General features: G+C 45.8%; 1 protein-coding gene across 5 annotated transcripts in view; it reads right to left on the bottom strand.

Moving 5' to 3' along the window:
- SNCAIP (synuclein alpha interacting protein) overlaps window positions 1–24,605 on the bottom strand; it is a 266,108-nt gene that overhangs the window by 130,386 nt on the left and 111,117 nt on the right. For 4 of the 5 annotated variants that reach the window (XM_056537348.1, XM_056537346.1, XM_056537347.1 and 1 more), the window contains one exon: window positions 6,441–6,542. In XM_056537348.1, coding sequence (XP_056393323.1) covers window positions 6,441–6,497 — 57 coding nt within the window. In that variant the 5' untranslated portion in view covers window positions 6,498–6,542. Of the gene's footprint in view, window positions 1–6,440; window positions 6,543–24,605 lie in introns of those variants that run through there. The other variant, XM_056537350.1, reaches the window with a different exon arrangement.

Below are 24,605 nucleotides of genomic sequence, written 5' to 3' on the forward strand. Positions count from 1 at the left end.
ACAATGTACCAGCCAACAGCGGGGGAATATGATCGCAGTGATGTGCCCGCGCTGACAACTTGCAAAGTATAAGCCGACAGCCGGGGAATATGATCGCGGTACTGCAACCGCGCTGGTAATATACAGAGCGAGGAGTCCGTGTGAGAGCAGTCCCACAGTGGGCCGCAGACTGGGAGGCTCCAGCGGCTGCAAGGCTGAATTTTGCAGGTAAGGGGAGAGTAGTGGTGGTACTATGTACCTCTTACCCTATACCTCCGGTGCCTCGGCGAAGTCCTTCCCTGCTCCGGTAATGGTAAGCTGTCCGTCCTCGCTCTGGTGGTGTAGCGGCTCCCTGCGGCTGTGGCTATGGATGAGCTTCTCCTCGTGGTGTTGAGCTTGAGAACCAGTCACTTTATTTTTTCTATTTTATACATGATCTGATATTTGTTTGGGTGGATCTTTAACCCCTTAAGGACCGTTTTTTTTCCGTTTTTCCGTTTTTTGCTCCTTGCCTTTAAAAAATCTTTCAATTTTGCACCTAAAAATCCATATGATGGCTTATTTTTTGTGCCACCAATTCTACTTTGTAATGACGTCAGTCATTTTGCCCAAAAATCTACAGTGAAACGGAAAAAAAAATCATTGTGCGACAAAATTGAAAAAAACCGCTGTTTTGTAAATTTTGGGGGCTTCCGTTTCTACGTAGTACATTTTTGGGTAACAATGACACCTTATCTATATTCTGTAGGTCCATACGATTAAAATGATACCCTACTTATATAGGTTTGATTTTGTCGGACTTCTGGAAAAAATCAAAACTACATGCAGGAAAATTAATGCGTTTAAAATTGTCATCTTCTGACCCCTATAACTTTTTTATTTTTCCGTGTATGAGGCGGTATGAGGGCTCATTTTTTGCGCCGTGATCTGAAGTTTTTAACGGTACCATGTTTGCAATGATAGGACTTATTGATCGACCAAAAATGCACTATTTTGGACTTTGGAATTTTTTTGCACGCACGCCATTGCCCAAGCAGTTTAATTAATTACATATTTTTATAATTCAGACATTTCCGCACGCGGTGATACCATATATCTTTATTTATTTTTTTTATTTACACTGTGTTTTTTTTATTGGAAAAGGTGGGTGATTCAAACTTTTAATAGGGGAGGAGTTAAATGATCTTTATTCACTTTTTTTTTCAGTGTTATAGGTCCCATAGGGACCTATAACTGTCACGATTCGGCTTACGGGTTGTGGATCCGCTGTGTCAGCGAGGGATTGGCGTGGAGCGTGCTAGTGGACCGGTTCTAAGAGGCTACTGGTTTTCACCAGAGCCCGCCGCAAAGCGGGATGGTCTTGCTGCGGCAGTAGAAACCAGGTAGTATCCACTAGCAACGGCTCAACCTCGCTGACTGCTGAGAAGGCGTGGGACAGAAGGACTAGGCAGAGGCAAGGTCAGACGTAGCAGAAGGTCGGGGGCAGGCGGCAAGGTTCGTAGTCAGGATGGATAGCAGAAGTTCAGGTACACAGGCTTTGGACACACTAAACGCTTTCACTGGCACAAGGCAACAAGATCCGGCAAGGGAGTGCAAGGAAGGAGATCAGATATAGCCAGGGAGCAGGTGGGAGCCAATTAAGCTAACTGGGCCAGGCACCAATCATTGGTGCACTGGCCCTTTAAGTCGCAGAGAGCTGGCGCGCGCGCCCTAGAGAGCGGAGCCGCGCGCGCCAGCACATGACAGCAGGGGACCGGGACGGGTAAGTGACCTGGGATGCGATTCGCGAGCGGGCGCGTCCCGCTGTGCGAATCGCATCCCCGACGGCCATGACAGTGCAGCGCTCCCGGTCAGCGGGACTGACCGGGGCGCTGCGGGGAGATAGACGCCGTGAGCGCTCCGGGGAGGAGCGGGGACCCGGAGCGCTAGGCGTAACAGTACCCCCCCCCTTAGGTCTCCCCTTTTCTTTGACCGGTAACTGCCTCCCCTGAGATGAGGACACCGGGAAAGAATGGAGGGTTTCCTCAACGGCAGGCAGTACAGCAGGAGTGGGAATGGGGAGGGAGGGCAGAGGGCGAAGCCTGGCACGGGGCAGTGTGACACCAGGACGGGGGCCATGAGGAGGCACTGAGGTTTGCCTGACGGGACTGGGAGGGGGGGAGAGGCACTTCCTATGGCAGGCAGAGTCCCAGTTCTTGATCTCCCCGATGGTCCAATCAAGGGTGGGAGAATGAAGGCGGAGCCATGGCAGACCGAGGAGGACCTCAGAGGTACAGTTGGGGAGAACGAAGAGCTCAATCCTTTCGTGGTGGGGTCCAATACACATCAGGAGGGGTTCTGTGCGGTAACGCACAGTGCAATCCAGTCTGACTCCATTGACCGCGGAAATGTAGAGCGGCTTGACGAGACGGGTTACCGGGATGCGGAATTTATTCACAAACGACTCCAAAATAAAATTACCAGAGGCACCAGAGTCCAAGCAGGCCACGGCTGAGAGAGAGGAGTTGGCTGAAGGAGAAATCCGCACGGGCACCGTGAGACGTGGAGAAGCAGACTTGGAACCAAGAGACGCCACACCCACGTGAGCTGGGTGCGTGCGTGCGTTTCCCAGACGTGGAGGACGGATAGGGCAATCCACCAAGAAATGCTCGGTACTGGCACAGTAAAGACAGAGATTTTCTTCCCTACGGCGATTCCTCTCTTCCTGGGTCAGGCGAGACCGATCCACTTGCATGGCCTCCTCGGCGGGAGGCCCAGGCGTAGACTGCAAAGGATGCTGTGGGAGAGGTGCCCAGAGATCTAAGTCTTTTTCCAGGCGGAGCTCTTGGTGTCGCTCAGAAAAACGCATGTCAATGCGGGTAGCCAAATGAATGAGTTCTTGGAGGTTGGCAGGAATCTCTCGTGCGGCCAGCACATCCTTGATGCGACTGGATAGGCCTTTTTTAAAGGTCGCGCAGAGAGCCTCGTTATTCCATGATAACTCGGAAGCAAGAGTACGAAATTGGATGGCGTACTCGCCCACTGAAGAATTACCCTGGACCAGGTTCAACAGGGCAGTCTCGGCAGAAGAAGCTCGGGCTGGCTCCTCGAAGACACTCCGGACTTCAGCGAAGAAGGCCTGGACTGAGGCTGTGGCAGGATCATTGCGGTCCCAGAGCGGTGTGGCCCAAGACAAGGCCTTTCCTGAGAGAAGGCTTACTACAAACGCCACCTTAGACCGTTCTGTAGGAAACAAGTCCGACAACATCTCCATATGCAGGGAACACTGAGACAAAAATCCACGGCAGAGTTTAGAGTCCCCATCAAATTTGTCCGGCAGGGACAAGCGGAGGCTAGGAGCGGCCACTCGCTGCGGAGGAGGTGCAGGAGCTGGCGGAGGAGATGGTTGCTGCTGTAGCAGAGGCAGAAGTTGCTGTAACATGGCGGTCAACTGCGACAGCTGCTGTCCTTGTTGGGCAATCTGCTGCGATTGCTGAGCGACCACCGTGGGAAGATCAGCGAGACTTGGCAGCGGCACCTCAGCGGGATCCATGGCCGGATCTACTGTCACGATTCGGCTTACGGGTTGTGGATCCGCTGTGTCAGCGAGGGATTGGCGTGGAGCGTGCTAGTGGACCGGTTCTAAGAGGCTACTGGTTTTCACCAGAGCCCGCCGCAAAGCGGGATGGTCTTACTGCGGCAGTAGCAACCAGGTAGTATCCACTAGCAACGGCTAAACCTCGCTGACTGCTGAGAAGGCGTGGGACAGAAGGACTAGGCAGAGGCAAGGTCAGACGTAGCAGAAGGTCGGGGGCAGGCGGCAAGGTTCGTAGTCAGGATGGATAGCAGAAGTTCAGGTACACAGGCTTTGGACACACTAAACGCTTTCACTGGCACAAGGCAACAAGATCCGGCAAGGGAGTGCAAGGAAGGAGATCAGATATAGCCAGGGAGCAGGTGGGAGCCAATTAAGCTAACTGGGCCAGGCACCAATCATTGGTGCACTGGCCCTTTAAGTCGCAGAGAGCTGGCGCGCGCGCCCTAGAGAGCGGAGCCGCGCGCGCCAGCACATGACAGCAGGGGACCGGGACGGGTAAGTGACCTGGGATGCGATTCGCGAGCGGGCGCGTCCCGCTGTGCGAATCGCATCCCCGACGGCCATGACAGTGCAGCGCTCCCGGTCAGCGGGACTGACCGGGGCGCTGCGGGGAGATAGACGCCGTGAGCGCTCCGGGGAGGAGCGGGGACCCGGAGCGCTAGGCGTAACAATAACACTGCATACACTGATCTTCATCATTGATCACTGGTTTCTCATAGGAAACCAGTGATAGACGATTCTGCCGCATGACTGCTCATGCCTGGATCTCAGGCACTGAGCAGTCATTCGGCGATCGGACAGCGAGGAGGCAGGAAGGGGCCCTACCGCTGTCCTGTAAGCTGTTCGGGAATTCCGTGATTTCGCCGCGGCTATCCCGAACAGCCCACTGAGCTAGCCGGCAACTTTCGCTTTTAGCCGCGCAGCTCAGCTCTGAGCGCGCGGCTAAAGGGTTAATAGCGTGCAGCGCCGCAATCGGCGCTGCACGCTATTAGAGGCGGGTCCCGGCTTCACTATGACGCTGGGCCCGCCATGATATGATGCGGGGTTACTGTGTAACCCCGCGTTATATCAGGAGAGCAGGACCAAGGACGTACCGGTACGTCCTTGGTCCTTAAGGGGTTAAGTCAAAAAACAAGCTAAAAGCAGGTGTAAGGAGGACAGAGAAAAACTATAAGGAACACCGAAAGAGGGACCTCATCCTCATCACAGAAGTTCCTAGAGGCTACCTGAAGGGGTGGAGCCATGAAGAGCCAGGGAGAAAACTTGATCCAATAAGTAATTTCTTCTCTGATAACTGTTTATGACTACAGACGTTTCCATGGACCCCGGGCAGCCATCTTTCTTTTATACAGAAGTACTCTCGGTAAGATACACAGGTTTCTTATTTGATTAAGTTACCTCCCTTTTAATGTGGACAGAATTATGTTATGTATAGGAGCAGACCTGGCTTATATATAACCTCAATTATAAGATGGTAATAGTAGTTTATAAGCCACACCCCCTTCTACTGCAGATGAATGGGTCACGTCTTATGGGGATCAATGCAATGATCATATTGTATATTAGCATAGTCTAAAGGGTACTTCCTCTGCTGCAACACATGATATAATAATTCCCACGAGGAAACTTAATTTAAGTCTTCCTGATTAGTAGAATACTATAAATTATATATTTAGTACTGTATCTTACCAGAGATAGTCGTGGTTAGAATTGGGCAGGGTTTACTCCCATTTTATACACGTAAAATGCCCATTAGATATCATATATTCTTATGATCTCTATGCAAAGTAATATAACTGATATCTGAACTAACCTACTTCTGTGACTAAGTTTAATATTATTAAATAACTTACTAATGTATCATTGATTCATATATTGTATATCAATTGTAAGCAATAAATGTACATATCATTTTTAGAATAACTGAGTTATTATTTTATTATATTGCTAAAGTTACTTCTACCACTACTTCAAAGAACTCATATATGGGAAAACAGTTGGGCCCAGATATGGTGAATTGCATTGTTTGTATATTTTTGGCAATTCATAAGGATCATAATATTTTTCATATTTTTGTTGACCATTATTAATAATTCATAATTCATAAATGAGTTATTAACCCTGACAAAACTAAGTTAAAAATGCTGCAAATTCTGATAAAAAAAATAGTAAAAACTATATTTAGACAAGAGAGCCCGGCACTACAGAAGCCATAGGGGGTGGACAGGGATTCGGGTATCAGTACTGTGGCGGATAGACGTATTGGTGGTGCTCTAGCTTCTATAGTAGAACTTCAAATCACAGTGAGATCAGAGAAAGAAAAAGCCGGCGACTCACCATTCGTAAGTCTTCAGACTTCTTTATTGAAATACTCACATAATTAACTCGGGTGGGGACATAAACAGGAGGGGTACAGATAGTCGATTAGCTCCGTTTCGCACTGTCTTGTGCTTCATCCGGCCATACTATGGTACTATGGTATGGTATGGCCAGATGAAGCACTAGACAGTGCGAAACGCCTATCTGTACCCCTCCTATTTATGTCCCCTCCCGAGTTAATTATGTGAGTATTTCAATAAAGAAGTCTGAAGACGTACGAATGGTGAGTCGCCGGCTTTTTCTTTCTCTTATCTCACTGTGAAATAGTAAAAAATACTAAAATAAGAAATGACATCTACAGTAGCAAAAAAAAATGCTAAGAGAACAATGGAACCAAAAGATCTGTATTGGAGCTTACTTCTAAAGTGAAAAGTGACAAACATACAACAATATAAAACATCTGGACCATATGAAGGCTTGGATTTAATGCATTTCTGTTTTTTCCATTACAGAAACTATATAACCATATAACACACATGCTAAATATATAAACAGATCTACTTACAGATATATCATCACTGAAATCAATCTCATCTAAATCGAGGTACTCCGGAGCTTCCATTATACATCAATGATCATTTTTAGCTGAAGACTGAGTTACTTGGACCTGTTAGGAGAAGAAAAGTAGACATTTAAAAATGTGCCATGCTTAAATTGGCTGTACTGTAATAAGAGCGGCATGCATACACCCCATGCGGAGTGTTAATGGCATCATCAAAGAGAGAAGAAGGATCAATGTTTGTGTGAAAGCCAAATAGTTTTTCTTCGGGTTGTTAAAAACAAATTACAGCACAACCTAATTGGGCATAACACTGCACAAATGTTTTTTTTTTAACGTTAGATGAAAGACTTGTTAGTAAACTATTACATTGCTAAGTATTTTAACAACCTCATCAAGTTTCAATCCAGGTCCTCAAGACATTTCTGACACCCTGCACACTGCCCATCAAAATGTGAAGACAATTTACACAGAGAATCCATGTATAATGCTGAAGAAAAACTCCACATTTGGAACCTCTTCATAGTATCGCTGTATTGTATACTTAATTGACTTTTCCTATATCGTCAGAACAATAATCTGTTGCTAAATGGAAAACACCAGAAGCAGTCTATTATGGCCTTATTTCTATTCTAGCATTGCTATGTGCACAGAAAATGTAAGAGCCCCTATGGGTCTATATTACACACCCTTCTCCATGTGCTGATATATGGTGGCTCCATACCCAAACCTAGAAGCATTGCTACTGTAATACAACTGTACCGATGTGACTGTAGCTTGTGTGAATATTCAGATCAGCTTAGGTCATTGCTACATAAGTATCACGATAAACAGATTGAACCTAATAACTTAGCCTATGTACACACTAAAGGAAATATAACTGCTTTTATGAGAAAACTGGAATAAAAAAGTTGCAAATTTTTGTACAAATAAGCAATTGCTCAAACATTTGTACCAACTTTTTGCCAAAAAAAAAAAAAAAAACACACAAAAACCATTGATACATTTCCCCACTGTGTTTTTCTATGCATTTAAATGATACGCTAGGAGTGTTCCCCAATTTGTACACCCGACATATCTTTAGACATACAGTGGCAAACATTGGCCACTGGGTGCACTTTTCTATCCATTAAAAAACAAAGGAAAAAATACTAGCACATACCACCCTGATGGAGGCCAAAAGGATACTTCTGTCAGGAAAATGGGGGGCCTACAGTTACGTTGGTGTATGTGCTGCTGTGAGCCAAAAGGTTTTAAGGATCAAACTAAACCACTAGTGGACAAGAGGAAACGCAGGAAAAAGCTGTGGCAGTCTTTCTGGCGTTTCTGCTGGTGGGAAAAAAACCTCATTGGAATCCTAGCCTGAGGCTGATGCTAATGGAGTAAAAATTCCTTCCCGACTCCAATATGGAGATCAGAATAAATCCCTGGATCAACGTTCTATCCCCATAAATCTAGTATCCATAACCTGTAATATTATAATTTTACAGAAAAACATCCAGGACCCTCTTGAATTTATTTATTGAGTCAGACATCACAACATCATGTGGCAGAGAGTTCCATAGTCTCACTGCTCTTACTGTAAAGAATCTCTGTCTGTAATGATGGTGAAACCTTCTTTCCTCTAGACATAGAGGATGCCCTCTTGTCATGGTTACTGGCTTAGGTATTAAAAGTTCATAAGAACGATCTCTGTATTGACCATTCATATATTTGTACATTGTGATCAGATCGCCCCTAAGACGTCTTTTCTCTAAACTAAATAACCCCAAGCTTGATAAACTGTCTTGTAATAAAAATACTTTTGTTACACTTTGCACCCTGGCTGCAAGCACCGGCCGTGAGCACAGAGTCCCTGTGTCCCCTTCTGCCAGCGGGGCTAGGATTCACATCGCGGGACGCGCCCGCATGCGAATTCCGGCCCGTCACTCACCATGTTCCGCTGCCGCCTCCTCCCCTATGTCTCAGCTCCGGCGCGTGCGTACCTATCTCCTAGGGCGCGCACGCCCATAATTACTGTTTGCACCTGACACTACATTATAAAGTCCCTGCAACTCCCACATTTCCCTACCGGATCGTCAGTGCCCCTAGCCTGAGATTAAGTGACCCTTTAGCTTGTTAGCCTTTCCCATGTATCCAGACCTTGCACTACGTTATTAGACTCCGCACCATTGCCCCTTGCCTTGACCTTCTGCTACATTGACTACACTACTGCCTTATCCTTCGGTACCTTGCATTGCCCAGCTACATGTGTGGTCGAGCCGTGTCGCGGGTAGCGACCTGGGTGTCACCTGCCGCAGCAAGCCCATCCTGCCTTGCGGCGAGCTCTGGTGAAGACCAGCGGCACCTTAGACTCCGCTCTCCAATACGGTCTGAGTCATCAGCCACACAGGTTACAGGATCCACATCCAGCTCCATTACAATTTTGTTTCAAGCTGCATTCTGAACTTATCTCTGCAATGTAATAGAACATTTACAGGTACTGCCTTGCCAGAGCCAATCTCCTCAATGATATAAGCATGCTATGGACAGGGGTTGTGGGCCAAAATATGTCACGCGATAACTTGTTCTGGGGAAAAAAAGTTTTTTTTAATACTCTTGTCAGGTGATGTATATGATATATTCGTCTGTGTGTGTCCACCCTTTGGTTGTGATGTGAATTGTGACCTGTTATGTGATTTACATGCATGTCTTCGCATTGTATTGAATTTGAATCAAGAGAAACTTGAGTCCTTGTCTTAATTCAAGGAAAGGAAAATGTGGACACATCTGTATGCATGAAAACTTAAAATACAAAAAAAAATGTAATAAAAATTTGGCAGATTTCTTAGCTATTACAGCTAACAAAGATGTGCAAACTAGTGCATATTCAGCAATAGCCCTGATATGGTCAGCCATTGTGTCTACACGTGTTCTCCATGCAAAAAAACATCTTGTCATAACAACGGTTGTAATGAGCCAAATCACAAGGAAGCCATAGCTCATATCAGGATCGTCAATGTGTCACAAGCAATCGATTCCAACAGTTCATTTACTCAATGTTACACATGGACCTATTCACATAAAGATCAGTTTGCATTCTAAGCTCTGTTTCAGCCCTGAACTACTCTCAAAGGATGATTATAATGGATATATCAGATTAGGTACAGAGGAAAATACATAAACGGCATACGGTATTACTTCCTAAGTTGGAGATCTAGTACAATGGGAATAAACTGCTGCAGCTGGGCACACTTCCTTCTCAAAGCCAAATGCCAGGGCACATAGTTCTGAAACATTTGACAGCATATGAAATACGTATAGCTCCGGTCTTTATGAATGAAAGATGGGATGTTACGGTATTTCCAGCAGAGAGGTCAGGATTATGAAATGTTACATGACTTCAGGAGCCAGCAGTTAACATCTGATGTGTGACAGATGGTTTGTCCATGGAGCTATAAACTAATGAATCACAATGAGAAAAGCAAAAAAAAACTTAATATACAGTGAAAATACAATAGGGGGAAAAGAGGTAGTATTCACACTTGAACGCTATACTGTTGGGATCGATGAACTGCCCTCCCCTGTAAGGTAAGAAAAAAGTAGTGCTATGTTGCCTGTACAAAGATATTGGACAATTAGATTATTATGTTTAATAGCGCTATTGCAGATCACGGACATGCATGTTATTTTATATAGTATATACAGCATAGATCAGTGTACACAACAGCACAGGCAATCAGATATGTCAGAAATGCCTGGGGCCATGCCAAATTACACGCTGAAGTGTGTATATTCCAGCCTAAGGGTGCGTTCCCACACGGCGTAAAATTTAAGGCAGCAGTGGGAAATAAGCTGCTAATTCCTTGATCACTATACACACAGGGCTTTGCGGCGGCAGCCCTATAGTGTAGTGAGTTTTAGAGCTCCGCCTTCAAAACTCACTGCACACATAGGGCTGCCGCCGGAAAGCCCTGTGTGGATATTGAGCAAGGAATAAGCAGAGTATTTCCCGCTGCTGCCGTAAATTTTGCACATCGTGAAATACGCTGCGTATACGCCATGTGGGAATGCATCCTAGGAGAGTATTCACACACACTGGATTTGAACTAGTAAAATTCACAATTGCAGAACGGCAAATGCAGATTTTACAAGGTCTATCCTATAAATTTTTTATGCAACTGCGGATTTAACAACTGTGGGTCCGCAACTGCGGATCCAGTGTGTGAAAATACCCATAAAGACAGATATTTGTGGCCTTTACTGACAAATATAGTAGGGGCAATGTTCACACGGAAAATCTCCTTACGGACATTCCGCAAATTGCACTCGCCAGCACAATATGTCGGCACTAGGACCTCACAGGAATGCACCGTGTCATAGAGGGCTATGCATTCAGTTTGGTGTCCGCAGAAAGAATGAACAGGTTCATTCTTTCTGCAGACATGGAAAACAAAATTTCTGGGCTGGAAACTTCTGGCATGGAATTTCTGCCCTGTGCACAGCACAAGAGAATCATGTTGAATTCAACAGGACTCTGCTGCAGCTGAATTTCAAGCATTCCAAGTGGAATTCCACACAGAAATTCTGACGTGTGAACATGGCGTAAGGATGGGGGGAATTTTTGGGAAAACTGCCACTGCAGATTTTGTGTCAAAGCCAGAAGTGTATTCAAAAGGAATGGGGAATTTTAAAGAAGGAGTTGTTGTTCTCTTTCCTCAGGGATCCACTTCTGACTATGGGTCAAAATCTGCAGTGGCAGTTTTACAAAAAACGGCAGAAAAAACCTGTGTGGAAACCTAGCCTAACAGGATAGGGATGATATGAGAAGAGGAAGACAACATTCTTTTTTTAAAGAATCCAGCAGAAGTTCTGGGGAACTATAGCTCAAACGTTTCCTTATATTGGACAACCCCTTTAGACTATGAAGAAAGTTTAATTAATTTATAGTCATTGCACACTCAAGACTTACTATGTGTCAGTGGCCATGCTAAGATGGTACTTCCCCAACACCTAGAGACCCTTAGGTTACAGAAGGTTTGAGAGTCCATGATATCTTGTAAACAGACACTTTTAGACCCAGTTGGAAAATGCAAATCTGAACATGGCATGGTATGCTAGGGCAAAGCAGCCAGAGAGTGACATACTGCCTGATTCTGGCATGAAGTATTTCCATTACTGAAACCCAGTAAAACATAGTCTACACAAGACTAAAAGAGTCTACATCATTTCACAAGTTCAGAGACTTTGCATTAATAGCACGCTTGCCAATGACTCATCCAGGTGAAGTGGAGTTGGCTGCCAACTGCAGAGGAAAGAAAGCAATACACAGAGGTTGAGTTTCTTTAAGGAAGGAAAAGGAACTGTTTGTGGCTGAAATAGAGAAGCATAACCCCGACTGAAGAATGTACTGAGGATCTTTAATTCCATTTTAGATTAAGCAAGCACTAAGACTGAAATTGTTCAGGAAACAGAAGAAACACTCATCAACTTTAAGGATGAAGAAATATTAAAACCTGAGTATAAGAGAACCCCTTTAATACAGACGCTCCTTGTCAGTAGCTGGGTTTGAAAGCTACATAATATGAAAAATATATATATATATGCTCAAGAACATTACAGTATATCCTCTCACACACAGATATATATATATATATATATATATATATATATATAGTAAATTACATTCAAATGGAAAGATTATTCACTGTCACATTCACTGCTAGTTTAAACTAGCTTGAATAGGTCTATTGTAATGCCTGACTACCATTGCTTTCATAAATTCATATTAGACACTCTCTACAACTATACAGTACTTATTACAATAAATAGGAAAGCACAAAAGCATTAAAGAGCTGTCTGATGGAATAAAATTACTGATATGGGAACCAGAAAGTAGAGATCAGCAGAAAAATGGAAACCCTTAGCATGGCTGCAGTGGAAGATCAATAAGGACTTTCTTTGAAACCAGTTTGCCTTCCCTTTTTATTATGTCTTAAGGATGCGGGGCGTATCCATACACCCCCGTTTTAAAGTCCTTAAGGACTGAGGGCGAGCGGAAAGGACCGGGGTGACTGCTGACATCTATCAGCAGGCACCCCGTGCCAACCCCTGGGGGGTCCTGACCCCCCCACCCCATGTCGTTGATGGCCGCAAATCGCCGGTCAATTCAGACTGGCGATTTGCGGCTATTCCGGGTCAATCGGGTGTCTGGTGATCCGGAAAAAAAGGGTGAATGGGGCTGTCCGAGACAGCCCCATTCACCCTTACCCAGCAGGAGTGAGGTGGCATGGGTGCCGCCTCACGATTAAGTGATTGATCTGTCGGAACTACCGACCAATCACAACCCAGCTGGGCGGTGATCGGGACGGCGATCATGGCGGCGATCTGGGCCGATGGGGGTCTCCTACCTTGCCCTGGTCCAGCAGGGGTCCCCTCTGATGCGGTGGCGGCGACAGGAGCAGCCCCCCTTCTCTATAGACAGAAGATCCCCTTATAGACAGCAGGCTCCCCCTCTTCTTGTAGGCAGCTCACCTGCGGCTGTCCTCAAGTGTTGCCGCTCCGCTGTCCCGTTCTCCTGATCGCATTATGGCATCCTATGGAGGAGAATGTAACATATACATCACTCTGCTTCCTCGGTAACATTACGCTGGGCGCAGGGGAGGAGGAGTGACGTGTGTGTCACATGCTCCTCCATAGGATGCCATGATGCGATCGGGAGAACGGGACAGCGGAGTGGGGCCGCACAGCAGCAGGTATCGGGTGAGCGGGGAGCCAGACATGACCACATTTTGGAAACTACAGCCCTCTCAGAATGTAACAAGGGGTATAGTAAGCCTTAACACCACACAGGGGTTTGACGAATTTTCGTTAAAGTTGGATGTGAAAATGAAAAAAAAACATTTTTTTTCACTAAAATGCTGGTGTTATCCTACATTTTTCATTTTCATAAGGGAGAATAGGAAAAAAGCCCCCCAAAACTTGTAGCCCCATTTCTTCTGAGTAAGAACATACCCCATATGTGGATGTAAATGGCTCTGCATGAACTACAATGCTCAGAAGAGAAGGAGCACCGTTGGGCTTTTGGCAAGAGAATGTGTCCGAAATTGAAGGCCATGTGTTTACAAAGCCCCCATAGTGCCAGAACAATGGACCCCCCCCCACATGTGACCCCATTTTGGAAACTACACCCCTAGCGTAATGTAATAAGGGGTACAGTGAGCATTTACATCCCACAGGTGTCTAACAGATTTTTGGAACAGTGGTCCGTGAAATTAGATTTTTCATTTGCACAGCCCCCTGTTCTAAAGATCTGTCAAATGCCAGTGGGGTGTAAATGTTCACTACACCCCATATTAAATTCTGTGAGGGGTGCCGTTTCCAAAATGGGGTCACATGTGGGGGGGGGGGGGGTCCACTGAGCACTTGACATCCACATATGAGTTATTTCCTTAATCGAGAGAAATTGGGTTACAAATTTTGGGGGCTTTTTTTTCCTTTTACCCCTTGTAAAATTTCAAAAACTGGATCTACAAGAACATGCATGTAACAAATGAAGATTTTGAATTTTCTCCTTCTCTTTGCTGCTATTCCTGTGAAACACCTAAAAGGTTAACACACTATCTGAATGTAATTTTAAATTCTTTGGGGGGTGCATTTTTTATAATGGGGTCATTTATGGGGTATTTATAATATGAAGACCCCTCAAATCCACTTCAAAACTGAACTGGTCCCTGAAAAATTCAGATTTTGAACATTTTGTGAAAAATTTGAAAATTGCTGTTGAACTTTGAAGCCCTCTGATGTCTTTGAAAAGTAAAAACATGTCAACTTTATGATGCAAATATCAAGCATACAGAATAATCGGTAAAAGTATCCCAGAGTTATTAATGCATAAAGTGACAGTGATCAGAATTGCAAAAAAGGGCTCAGTCCTTAAGGGGTTAAAGGATGATTCACACTAGAATGGGTGTTTCAGAGCTCCCTTCCTATCTAACTGTGCGAGTGAGGAGGAGATTTAATAGGGCTGTAGAAAAAACTGCCCTGCTGCTCATTCAATGGGAGGGCTTTTCAAAAACTTGCACCAGATTTATAACAGTGTATAAGGCTGTTTGAAAATCTGGTGCATTTTAGCACTGTATACTCTTAGTCTGAACCACCTTTTAGGTGGTATAGGTAAGGCCAGGTTTTTTTGGTGCATACAATTGAAAAGGTTGCTCAATTTAAATAACCACTGTCATTATGAAAAACTTTTGACATGTCCTTGCGAAATGTCAAAAGGTTGGATCAGCAGGGGTCTGAGTGCTCAGACCTTCGGTGTTCAGAAGAATGACCTCCCGCATTCTCTCTCGGCTCCGTGTCACGTGATCAAGACAAAATCACTATGTAAGTCTATGAGTATACTGATTACATGACACGGGCAAGGGGGAGGCTGGGAAAGGAACTTGCGGCTGTGCAGACTTCTCCCGGCTCATTCTCCTGATTGGCGATCTTGGTAAAACTTTTTCATAATGACAAGTACTCTTTAAGTCCTGACCAATGTCCGCCCTTTTTCAAAACCGGACCCCTTAAAAAATTGTTGCACGTGGTACAAAAAAAATTAATTTAAAAATGTGTGCTGCACCACTTTTTCAACCCACTGGTGCACTTTACAGTGCACTTTTACAAAAAAAAAAAAGTTAATTCAGTTTTAAATACCCCTTATGTCTATTAGACCGATGGAAAAGCACATTGTACTCCACTGTCTTGGTCAGCCCCACACACGTAGATTTAGTGATCATTGGGCTCCAGCAATGGGGGACCCAGCACTCATGTATCACCAATCCCAGAGTTAATGTCTTCTGTGGGATAACCTCTTTACATTGCACAGGTTTATGGATCTTCCTGAAGGTTCCTGATAAATTCTTAATACTATTCTGCAGTGATTCAATAATCCAGAATATTTCATCTCTTATCATTCAATAACAAGAATGCCATTTCCATCCATTTACTGTACATTAGAGAAATAGTTGTTCATATCACCCTGTCTATAATGGATTCTGTCTTGTAATACCAGGTTTGTAAACAGCTCTTTATAAGAGCTCCCTGTGGAGTTTACTGCATACATAATTGAAAGGGAAGCTTGTGAAGTCAATTACGACTATTCATTCCTGTCTTCTTGTGTAAAAGGCCTGTCCATTTTCTTACTTCTCAGTAATTGTCTGCAGGTTATAGTTTACTACAGTACAAGTGTTACACTCAAGCTATCTATCTCAGAGGAAGCTTGACAGGAAAACAACATTCATAGAAAAATAAAAATGTTCTGCTCCATGAAATTTTTGCACAATTTCTTATTGATTTGCTACACTGTGCTCTATGGCTGTCCAAAAGGTTTTCTCTGCATGAAGGGGGTCACAACGGAACTGTGGGAAAGCCACACTATCACAACCACAAGGTTAAAAAACATTACTTGAGTTACGTTTACTCGTATGTTTACTAGTGTGAATTTAGTAGTGTTGAGAGCGAATATTCGAATAGCGAATCTTATCGAGAATATCAGCACTTCGCGATTTCGCAAATATTTAGAATATAGCTAAATATATTCATTATGAAGAATATTTTTTTTTTCACAGTACACATCACAGAAAGGCAAAATACAACACTCTCACTTTATGGTGCTGAAGTAGGATCCCACTCTTTTTCAGTTATGTGAGAATGATAGAAAGTCTGCTAGAAAAGTACCTAAAAGCTTTTGTTTCTTATATCAACTACAGATGTAGAAGAGGTGGGTTTGCCAACTCATTGATATATCACAGTGTCTTGTCTGAAGTTTTATATAGTCTTGTAAGTTTACCTAGTGAGTTATCTTGACTCACTGCACAAAAAAGTTAACACATTCAGTTCTAATGTACCATTGGATGAGCTAAGCCATGTAAAGAGTGCGTAAAGAAATTGGTGTGGAATATTGAATGTGCTGAAGAAGTTAACCCCTTAATGTACCAATATATGCCTGAACATCACATAATGCCTTACCTAAAGGCTTTATGTTATACATTATCGTCATGATGGAGCACAAAAGATGTCCTTGCGCCATCAACAGCAGTAACCTGGCTATGATTCCCACCTGGAATTAGTAAAACCTCTGACTAGAGATAAGCAAATTTTTGAAAAATTTGATTCGGCCTGAATTTTTCACGGCAAATTTCTATTAAAATGGCTATTTCTGGCCTACAGAGAGGCTCAATAGGGGTGTAGAACACTTTGCCTTGTCGTAACACGCATAGGGAGTGTGCTGTGTTAGTGAAATAATACTGTTATTCAGTATGACATGCAGATTACCGGCATCGCTATTAGAATTACTGACAAAGAGCATCTGGATGTGGCAGAAGGGTCGAGAGACCATATAGCATCACAATTGAAGAGATTAAAGAGATATTTTTATGTAGTTTTTATTTTATTTTATTTGAATATTAACATTTTTTTAAATCCTTTTTTGAGGATCCATTATGGTGAGCATCGAGCTGGCGGTCTGCCGCAAGGCGAGCTACCACATGTTCCAGCCCCTGCCTCTCAGAGCCCCCGCCCCCGACTGTCTCACTGTGTGCGGAACTGCAAATGTTTCATTTAATCAGTTATGGTTGTCACGGTGCCGGCTGGCAGGAGGTGGATCCTCTGTGCCAGAGAGGGATTGGCGTGGACCGTGCTAGTGGACCGGTTCTAAGTCACTACTGGTTTTCACCAGAGCCCGCCGCAAAGCGGGATGGTCTTGCTGCGGCGGTAGTGACCAGGTCGTATCCACTAGCAACGGCTCAACCTCTCTGACTGCTGAAGATAGGCGCGGTACAAGGGAGTAGACAGAAGCAAGGTCGGACGTAGCAGAAGGTCGGGGGCAGGCGGCAAGGTTCGTAGTCAGGGTGGATAGCAGAAGTTCTGGTACACAGGCTTTAGACACACAAAACGCTTTCACTAGGCACAAGGGCAACAAGATCCGGCAAGGGAGTGCAAGGGAGGAGCTCAGATATAGCCAGGGAGCAGGTGGGAGCCAATTAAGCTAATTGGGCCAGGCACCAATCATTGGTGCACTGGCCCTTTAAGTCTCAGGGAGCTGGCGCGCGCGCGCCCTAGAGAGCGGAGCCGCGCGCGCCAGCACATGACAGCAGGAGACGGGAACGGGTAAGTGACCTGGGATGCGATTCGCGAGCGGGCGCGTCCCGCTGTGCGAATCGCATCCCCGACGGCCATGACAGTGCAGCGCTTCCGGTCAGCGGGACCGACCGGGGCGCTGCGGAGAGAGAGACGCCGTACGCGCTCCGGGGAGGAGCGGGGACCCGGAGCGCTAGGCGTAACAGTACCCCCCCCCCCTTAGGTCTCCCCTTCTCTTTGTCCGGTAACTGCCTCCCCTGGGATGAGGACACCGGGAAAGGATGGAGGGATTCCTCAACGGCAGGCAGAACAGCAGGAGTAGGAATGGGGAGGGAGGGCAGAGGGCGAGGCCTGGCACGGGGCAGTGTGACACCAGGACGAGGGCCATGAGGAGGCACCGAGGCTTGCCTGACTGGACTGGGAGGGGGGGAGAGGCACTTCTTAAGGCAGGCAGAGTCCATAACGACCTTAGGGAGACCGGATACAGGAGGAACCACAGGGTCACGGCAGGGAGTACTGGGAACCGGTTTAAGGCAGTCCTTGAAGCAAGAGGTACCCCAGCTCTTGATCTCCCCTGTGGACCAATCCAGGGTTGGGGAATGGTGTTGAAGCCAGGGTAGTCCAAGGAGAATTTCGGACGTGCAATTGGAGAGGACAAAAAACTCAATTTTTTCGTGATGATTTCCGATGCACATTAGGAGGGGCTTCGTGCGGTAACGCACGGTGCAATCCAACCTGGCTCCGTTGACCGCGGAAATGTGGAGTGGCTTGACAAGACGGGTCACCGGGATGCGGAATTTATTCACCAAGGACTCCCGAATAAAATTCCCAGAGGCACCAGAGTCCAGGCAGGCCACGGCTGAGAGGGAAGAGCTGGCTGAAGTAGAAATCCGTACAGGCACCGTGAGACGTGGAGAAGCCGACTTAGCATCAAGAGACGCCACACCCACGAGAGCTGGGTGCGAGCGTGCGTTTCCTAGACGTGGAGGACGGATAGGGCAATCCACCAAAAAATGTTCGGTACTGGCACAGTACAGACAAAGATTCTCTTCCTTACGGCGATTCCTCTCTTCCAGGGTCAGGCGAGACCGATCCACTTGCATGGCCTCCTCGGCGGGAGGCCTAGGCGCAGATTGCAATGGAGACTGTGGGAGAGGTGTCCAGAGATCTAAGTCTTTTTCCTGGCGGAGCTCTTGATGCCTCTCAGAAAAACGCATGTCAATGCGAGTGGCTAGATGAATGAGTTCATGCAGGTTAGCAGGAGTTTCTCGTGCGGCCAGAACATCTTTAATGTTGCTGGATAGGCCTTTTTTAAAGGTCGCGCAGAGGGCCTCATTATTCCAGGATAGTTCTGAAGCAAGAGTACGGAATTGTATGGCGTACTTGCCAACGGAAGAATTACCCTGGACCAGGTTCAGCAGGGCAGTCTCAGCAGAAGAGGCTCGGGCAGGTTCCTCAAAGACACTTCGAATTTCCGAGAAGAAGGAGTGTACAGAGGCAGTGACGGGGTCATTGCGGTCCCAGAGCGGTGTGGCCCATGACAGGGCTTTTCCAGACAGAAGGCTGACTACGAAAGCCACCTTAGACCTTTCAGTAGGAAACTGGTCCGACATCATCTCCAAGTGCAGGGAACATTGCGAAAGAAAGCCACGGCAAAACTTAGAGTCCCCATTAAATTTGTCCGGCAAGGACAGGCGGAGGCTAGGAGTGGCCACTCGCTGCGGAAGAGGTGCAGGAGCTGGCGGAGGAGATGGTTGTTGCTGCTGTAGCTGAGACTGAAATTGCTGTTGCTGTGACTGGAGCTGCTGTAGCTGCGACTGGAGTTGCTGTGTCATGGTGGTCAAGTACGACAGCTGGTGCTCTTGTCGGGCTTGCTGGGCGACCAGTGTTGGGAGGTCGGCGACAACTGGCAGAGGAACTTCAGCGGGATCCATGGCCGGATCTACTGTCACGGTGCCGGCTGGCAGGAGGTGGATCCTCTGTGCCAGAGAGGGATTGGCGTGGACCGTGCTAGTGGACCGGTTCTAAGTCACTACTGGTTTTCACCAGAGCCCGCCGCAAAGCGGGATGGTCTTGCTGCGGCGGTAGTGACCAGGTCGTATCCACTAGCAACGGCTCAACCTCTCTGACTGCTGAAGATAGGCGCGGTACAAGGGAGTAGACAGAAGCAAGGTCGGACGTAGCAGAAGGTCGGGGGCAGGCGGCAAGGTTCGTAGTCAGGGTGGATAGCAGAAGTTCTGGTACACAGGCTTTAGACACACAAAACGCTTTCACTAGGCACAAGGGCAACAAGATCCGGCAAGGGAGTGCAAGGGAGGAGCTCAGATATAGCCAGGGAGCAGGTGGGAGCCAATTAAGCTAATTGGGCCAGGCACCAATCATTGGTGCACTGGCCCTTTAAGTCTCAGGGAGCTGGCGTGCGCGCGCCCTAGAGAGCGGAGCCGCGCGCGCCAGCACATGACAGCAGGAGACGGGAACGGGTAAGTGACCTGGGATGCGATTCGCGAGCGGGCGCGTCCCGCTGTGCGAATCGCATCCCCGACGGCCATGACAGTGCAGCGCTCCCGGTCAGCGGGACTGACCGGGGCGCTGCGGAGAGAGAGACGCCGTACGCGCTCCGGGGAGGAGCGGGGACCCGGAGCGCTAGGCGTAACAATGGTTTCATTAGATTCTTGTGGTAATTCCAGAGGTAATATATGACGACGACTAGAGAGGAGTGAATTTTAAAAAAATTTGATTTGTCTGATTAGATTCGCTCACCTCTGTTGAGGACCCAATGGAGGGCAAGTGTGGTGCCAGCAGCCACGGTAATTCCAGCTCCAATAGTGTATAATTGCTGCAGTGTATAATTTTCTGTACTTGTATCTTAAAATCGAGCTAGTGGTCCACTGCGAGGCCAGCTACTGCCTGTCCCAGCTGCTGCCTCTCAGCGCACCCCCATGCTCTGAGTGTCCACTTAAAAAGGGAGGGACTGCAGTACCAGCAACTTGGACAGGAGCACATTCAGCTTCTGTTCCGTTGGATAAGTGGGCGCATAAAGCTAGAAGTGGCTGCAGTGAAAAAGCTTGTACTCGTATCTTAAAATCGAGCTGGCAGTCCCCCGCCAGGCAAGCTACCACCTGTTCCAGCCCTTGCCTCTCAGAGAAAAGATTAAAGATAACAATAGAAAAGATTAAAGATATTTAGTAAAATTTTAATTGAAAATTTTTAGATGGATAAAAAGTTTAATTTAAGGTGCCAACAGCATGAGGAGACTGTATGGTGGCTCAATTACACAGTCTGGAGGTGGCAGCAGCATGAGGAGACCATTATGTGGCAGAATGACACAGCCTGGAATTTGCAGAAGCAAGAGGAGACCATATAGTGGCAGAATGACCCAGCCTTGAGGTGGCAACAGCCTGACGAGACCATAGGGCCTCACAATTGAAAAGATTAAAGATATATTTAAAAATGTAAATTGAAGATTTTAAATAAATAAACATAACAATTTTTTTATGTAATGTGCCAGCAGCATGAGGAGACCATAGGGCCTCACAATTGAAAAGATTAACCCCTTAAGGACATGCGCCGTAAATATACGGCACTGCATAGCATCACTTCGCACACAGCGTACAGGCATTTTCTCCTATTACCCCTTATAAAAATACATTTTTGGGGGAAAAAACAGCATTTTAATAATAAAATATATATATTTTTTTCATTTACACATCCAACTTTAACGAAAAGTCGTCAAACATCTGTGGGGTGTTAAAGCTCACTGGACCCGTTGTTATGTTTTGCTGTTCTGGCATCATAGGAGCTTTCTAAATGTGACATGCCCCCCAAAAACCATTTCAGAAAAACTCACTCTCCAAAATCCCATTGTCACTCCTTCCCTTCTGAGCCCTCTAGTGCACACACAGAGCACTTGACAAACACATATGAGATATTTCCTTACTCGAGAGAAATTGGGTTACAAATTTTAGGGTGATTTTTTTCCTTTTACCCCTTGTAAAAATTCAAAAACTTGGTCTACATGCGAGTGTAAAAAATGAAGATTTTGAATTTTCTCCTTCACTTTGCTGCTATTCCTGTGAAACACCTAAAGGGTTAACACACTTACTGAATGTCATTTTGAATACTTTGAGGGGTGCAGTTTTTATAATGGGGTCATGTATGAGGTATTTCTAATATGAAGGCGCCTCGAATCCCCTTCAAAACTGAACTGGTCCCACTGAAATTCCTATTTTGAAAATTTTGTGAAAAACTGGAAAATTGCTGCTGAACTTTGAAGCCCTCTGATGTCTTCCAAAAGTAAAAACATGTCAACTTTATGATGCAAACATAGTAGACATATTGTATATCTGAATCAATATATATGTATTTGGGATGTCCAATTTTGCTTATAAGCAGAGAGTTTCAAAGTAAAAAAAAAATGCAACATTTTAAAAATTTTCACATTTTACATCAAATTTTGGCATTTTTCACCAAGAAATTATTCAATTATCAACGAAATTTTTACCACTAACATAAGTAAGAAAATGTCACGAAAAAACGATCTCGGAATCAGAATGAAAAGTAAAAACATCTCAGAGTTATTAATGCTTAAAGTAACAGTGGTCAGATGTGCAAAAAATGCCCGGGTCTTTAAGGTGAAAATGGGCTGGGTCCTTAAGGGGTTAAAATTTCATGTGGCCATGTTAACATCCTCCGGATACTTGATGAAAAACTGCCACACCGCAGAGTAGCTGATTTTTCCCCCAACAGTCCGCACTGACTGACTGCTACTGCCGCCGACTCCAGGGACCCCTGTTCCACTACCTCCCGGGCATGTAGGCTGTCGCACAGCACGTGGTCTACCGTGGGAACGTTTGGCTCCAGACTTTCTACTGCTGCCCCCATGCTGATTCCCAACCTCACGGGCAACCTGCCAGCATCTTCTCCTGATGATGATGAAGCCCCTTCTGCACATGGCTCCCAAGTGCAATCGGCTTCATCATTGCACGTCACTGATGTCCTCCTCAGGTTCCTGAACATTGTGTGCTTTAGGAGCCTGAATGCTCCCAACACCACCTACCACACCACTCTCCTCATCACTACTTGCCCGCCTAGCGAAGGAAATGGGGGATGTCTCCTCCACTTCTTGGCTGGGCAGTAACTGCTGACTGTCCTCTAGTAGATTGTCCTGACTAAAAAAAGTGGAGCTGAACCAGCATAGGACAGAGGCAATTGAAGGACAGGGACTGCTCCTGGGCCATGCCAACTGATGGTTGTGTCTGAGGAACCCACCAACTGTTGACTGGGGGTGTCAGATGTCACTTGTGATGACGTAGATGACCGAGTTACCCAGTCAATGACAGCAGATGGGTTACTGGTCGAGACACGACTGCTAGCTGATACCAGGAGCTCAGGCCTCTCGTTGCGACTCCTACTGCCCCTCGCCCCTAGTCTGCTGCGACCTCTGCCTGTGCCTGATGAATTTAGGCCTCTGTCACTCCTCTGTGCATGTCCTGGCATTTCTCTGCCTGACATACTTAGTGCACATATCAGGAGAATACAATATGCTCCACTACGCTTAAAACAATATTTGTCTAGAAAAGCAGCAGGTGTATACTTTTGGCTGGCCTTTCACAGTAACTAAGCCCTTAGGACTATAACAGGAACAAAATGGTACACCACGTAGATGTACGTATGTGGTATGCACTTATGAGGGGAGTACAATATCCTCCACTACGCTTAAAGCAGTATTTGCTTAGAACAGCAGCAGGTGTGTACTTCTGGTTGGCCTTTCACAGTAACTAGGCCCTTAGGACTATAACAGGAACAAAATGGTACACTACGTAGATGTATGTACTTGGTATGCACTTATGATGGGAGTACAATACGCTCCATTATGCTTAAAACAGTATTTGCCTAGAACAGCAGCAGATGTGTACTTTTGGCTGGCCTTTCACAGTAACTATGCCCTTAGGACTATAACAGGAACAAAATGGTACACTACGTAGATGTACATACATGGTATGCACTTATGAGAGGATTACAATACGCTCCAGTACGCTTAAAACAGTATTTGTGTAGAACAGCTGCAGGTGTGCACTTTTGGCTGCCCTTTCACAGTAACTAGGCGCTTAAGACTTTAACAGGAACAAAATGGTACACCACTTATTTACACACAGGTTACACTTAATATAGGACAATATGCTCCGCTACGCAACCTGTATTAGGCACTAATAGCAGATTATTATGGCTTTTAGTGCTCTGCTCACCCTAACTGGCTGTCTACTATTAGCTTTTCAGTTGTTGTACACACCAGTGCTGCAGCACACAGTCCCCAAAATTGCACTCTCTCTGAATCTTCCTCCCTTCCCTATCAGTGCTTCTATGCTGGATTTGGGCTTGGGGTGAATCGCTGCTGTAAAAATGCTTTTCTGTGCAACACACACTGCTCTCTGTCCCTCTCTCTGCAATAGAACGCTGAAGTGACTGGCCGCGAGATGGCTGCTGATTATATAGGGCTGTGACATCACAGGGGTGGCTGGCTGCTGATAGTGGATGTGATAGTGGCTGGCTGCTGATGGTGGATGTGATTCAGGGTCATCCCACCTACCTGTGTTCCTCACTTCCCAGCGTTTCTTGCCCCGTGTCCTGACATGTGGAGCCTCCATCTTAGATGCAATGGAGCCTGGACCGCACTAAATGAAGTTTAACCCCTTAAGGACTCAGCCCATTTTCACCTTAAGGACACAGCCAATTAAAATTTTGCGTTTTTTCCTCCTCGCCTTCTAAAGTTCATAACTCTTTTATATTTTGATTCACAGACATATATGAGGGCTTGTTTTTGGTGCAACCAGTTGCACTTTGTAATGACATCACTCATTTTATCCTAAAATGTATGGTAAACCCCCCCAAAAAAATTGTGTAAGGAAATTTTAACGAAAATCATAACTTTGCAAATTTGGGGGGGTTTCCTTTTTGTGCCGTACACTTTACCGTAAAAATTACAAGTTTTCTTTATTCTCTGGGTCAGTACTAGTAAAATGATACCCACAGTTACTTACGGTATTTATCGGCGTATAACACACATTTTTTGGG

The sequence above is a fragment of the Hyla sarda genome, chromosome 1, assembly GCF_029499605.1.
Source record: "Hyla sarda isolate aHylSar1 chromosome 1, aHylSar1.hap1, whole genome shotgun sequence".
Taxonomy (NCBI): Eukaryota; Metazoa; Chordata; class Amphibia; order Anura; family Hylidae; genus Hyla; species Hyla sarda.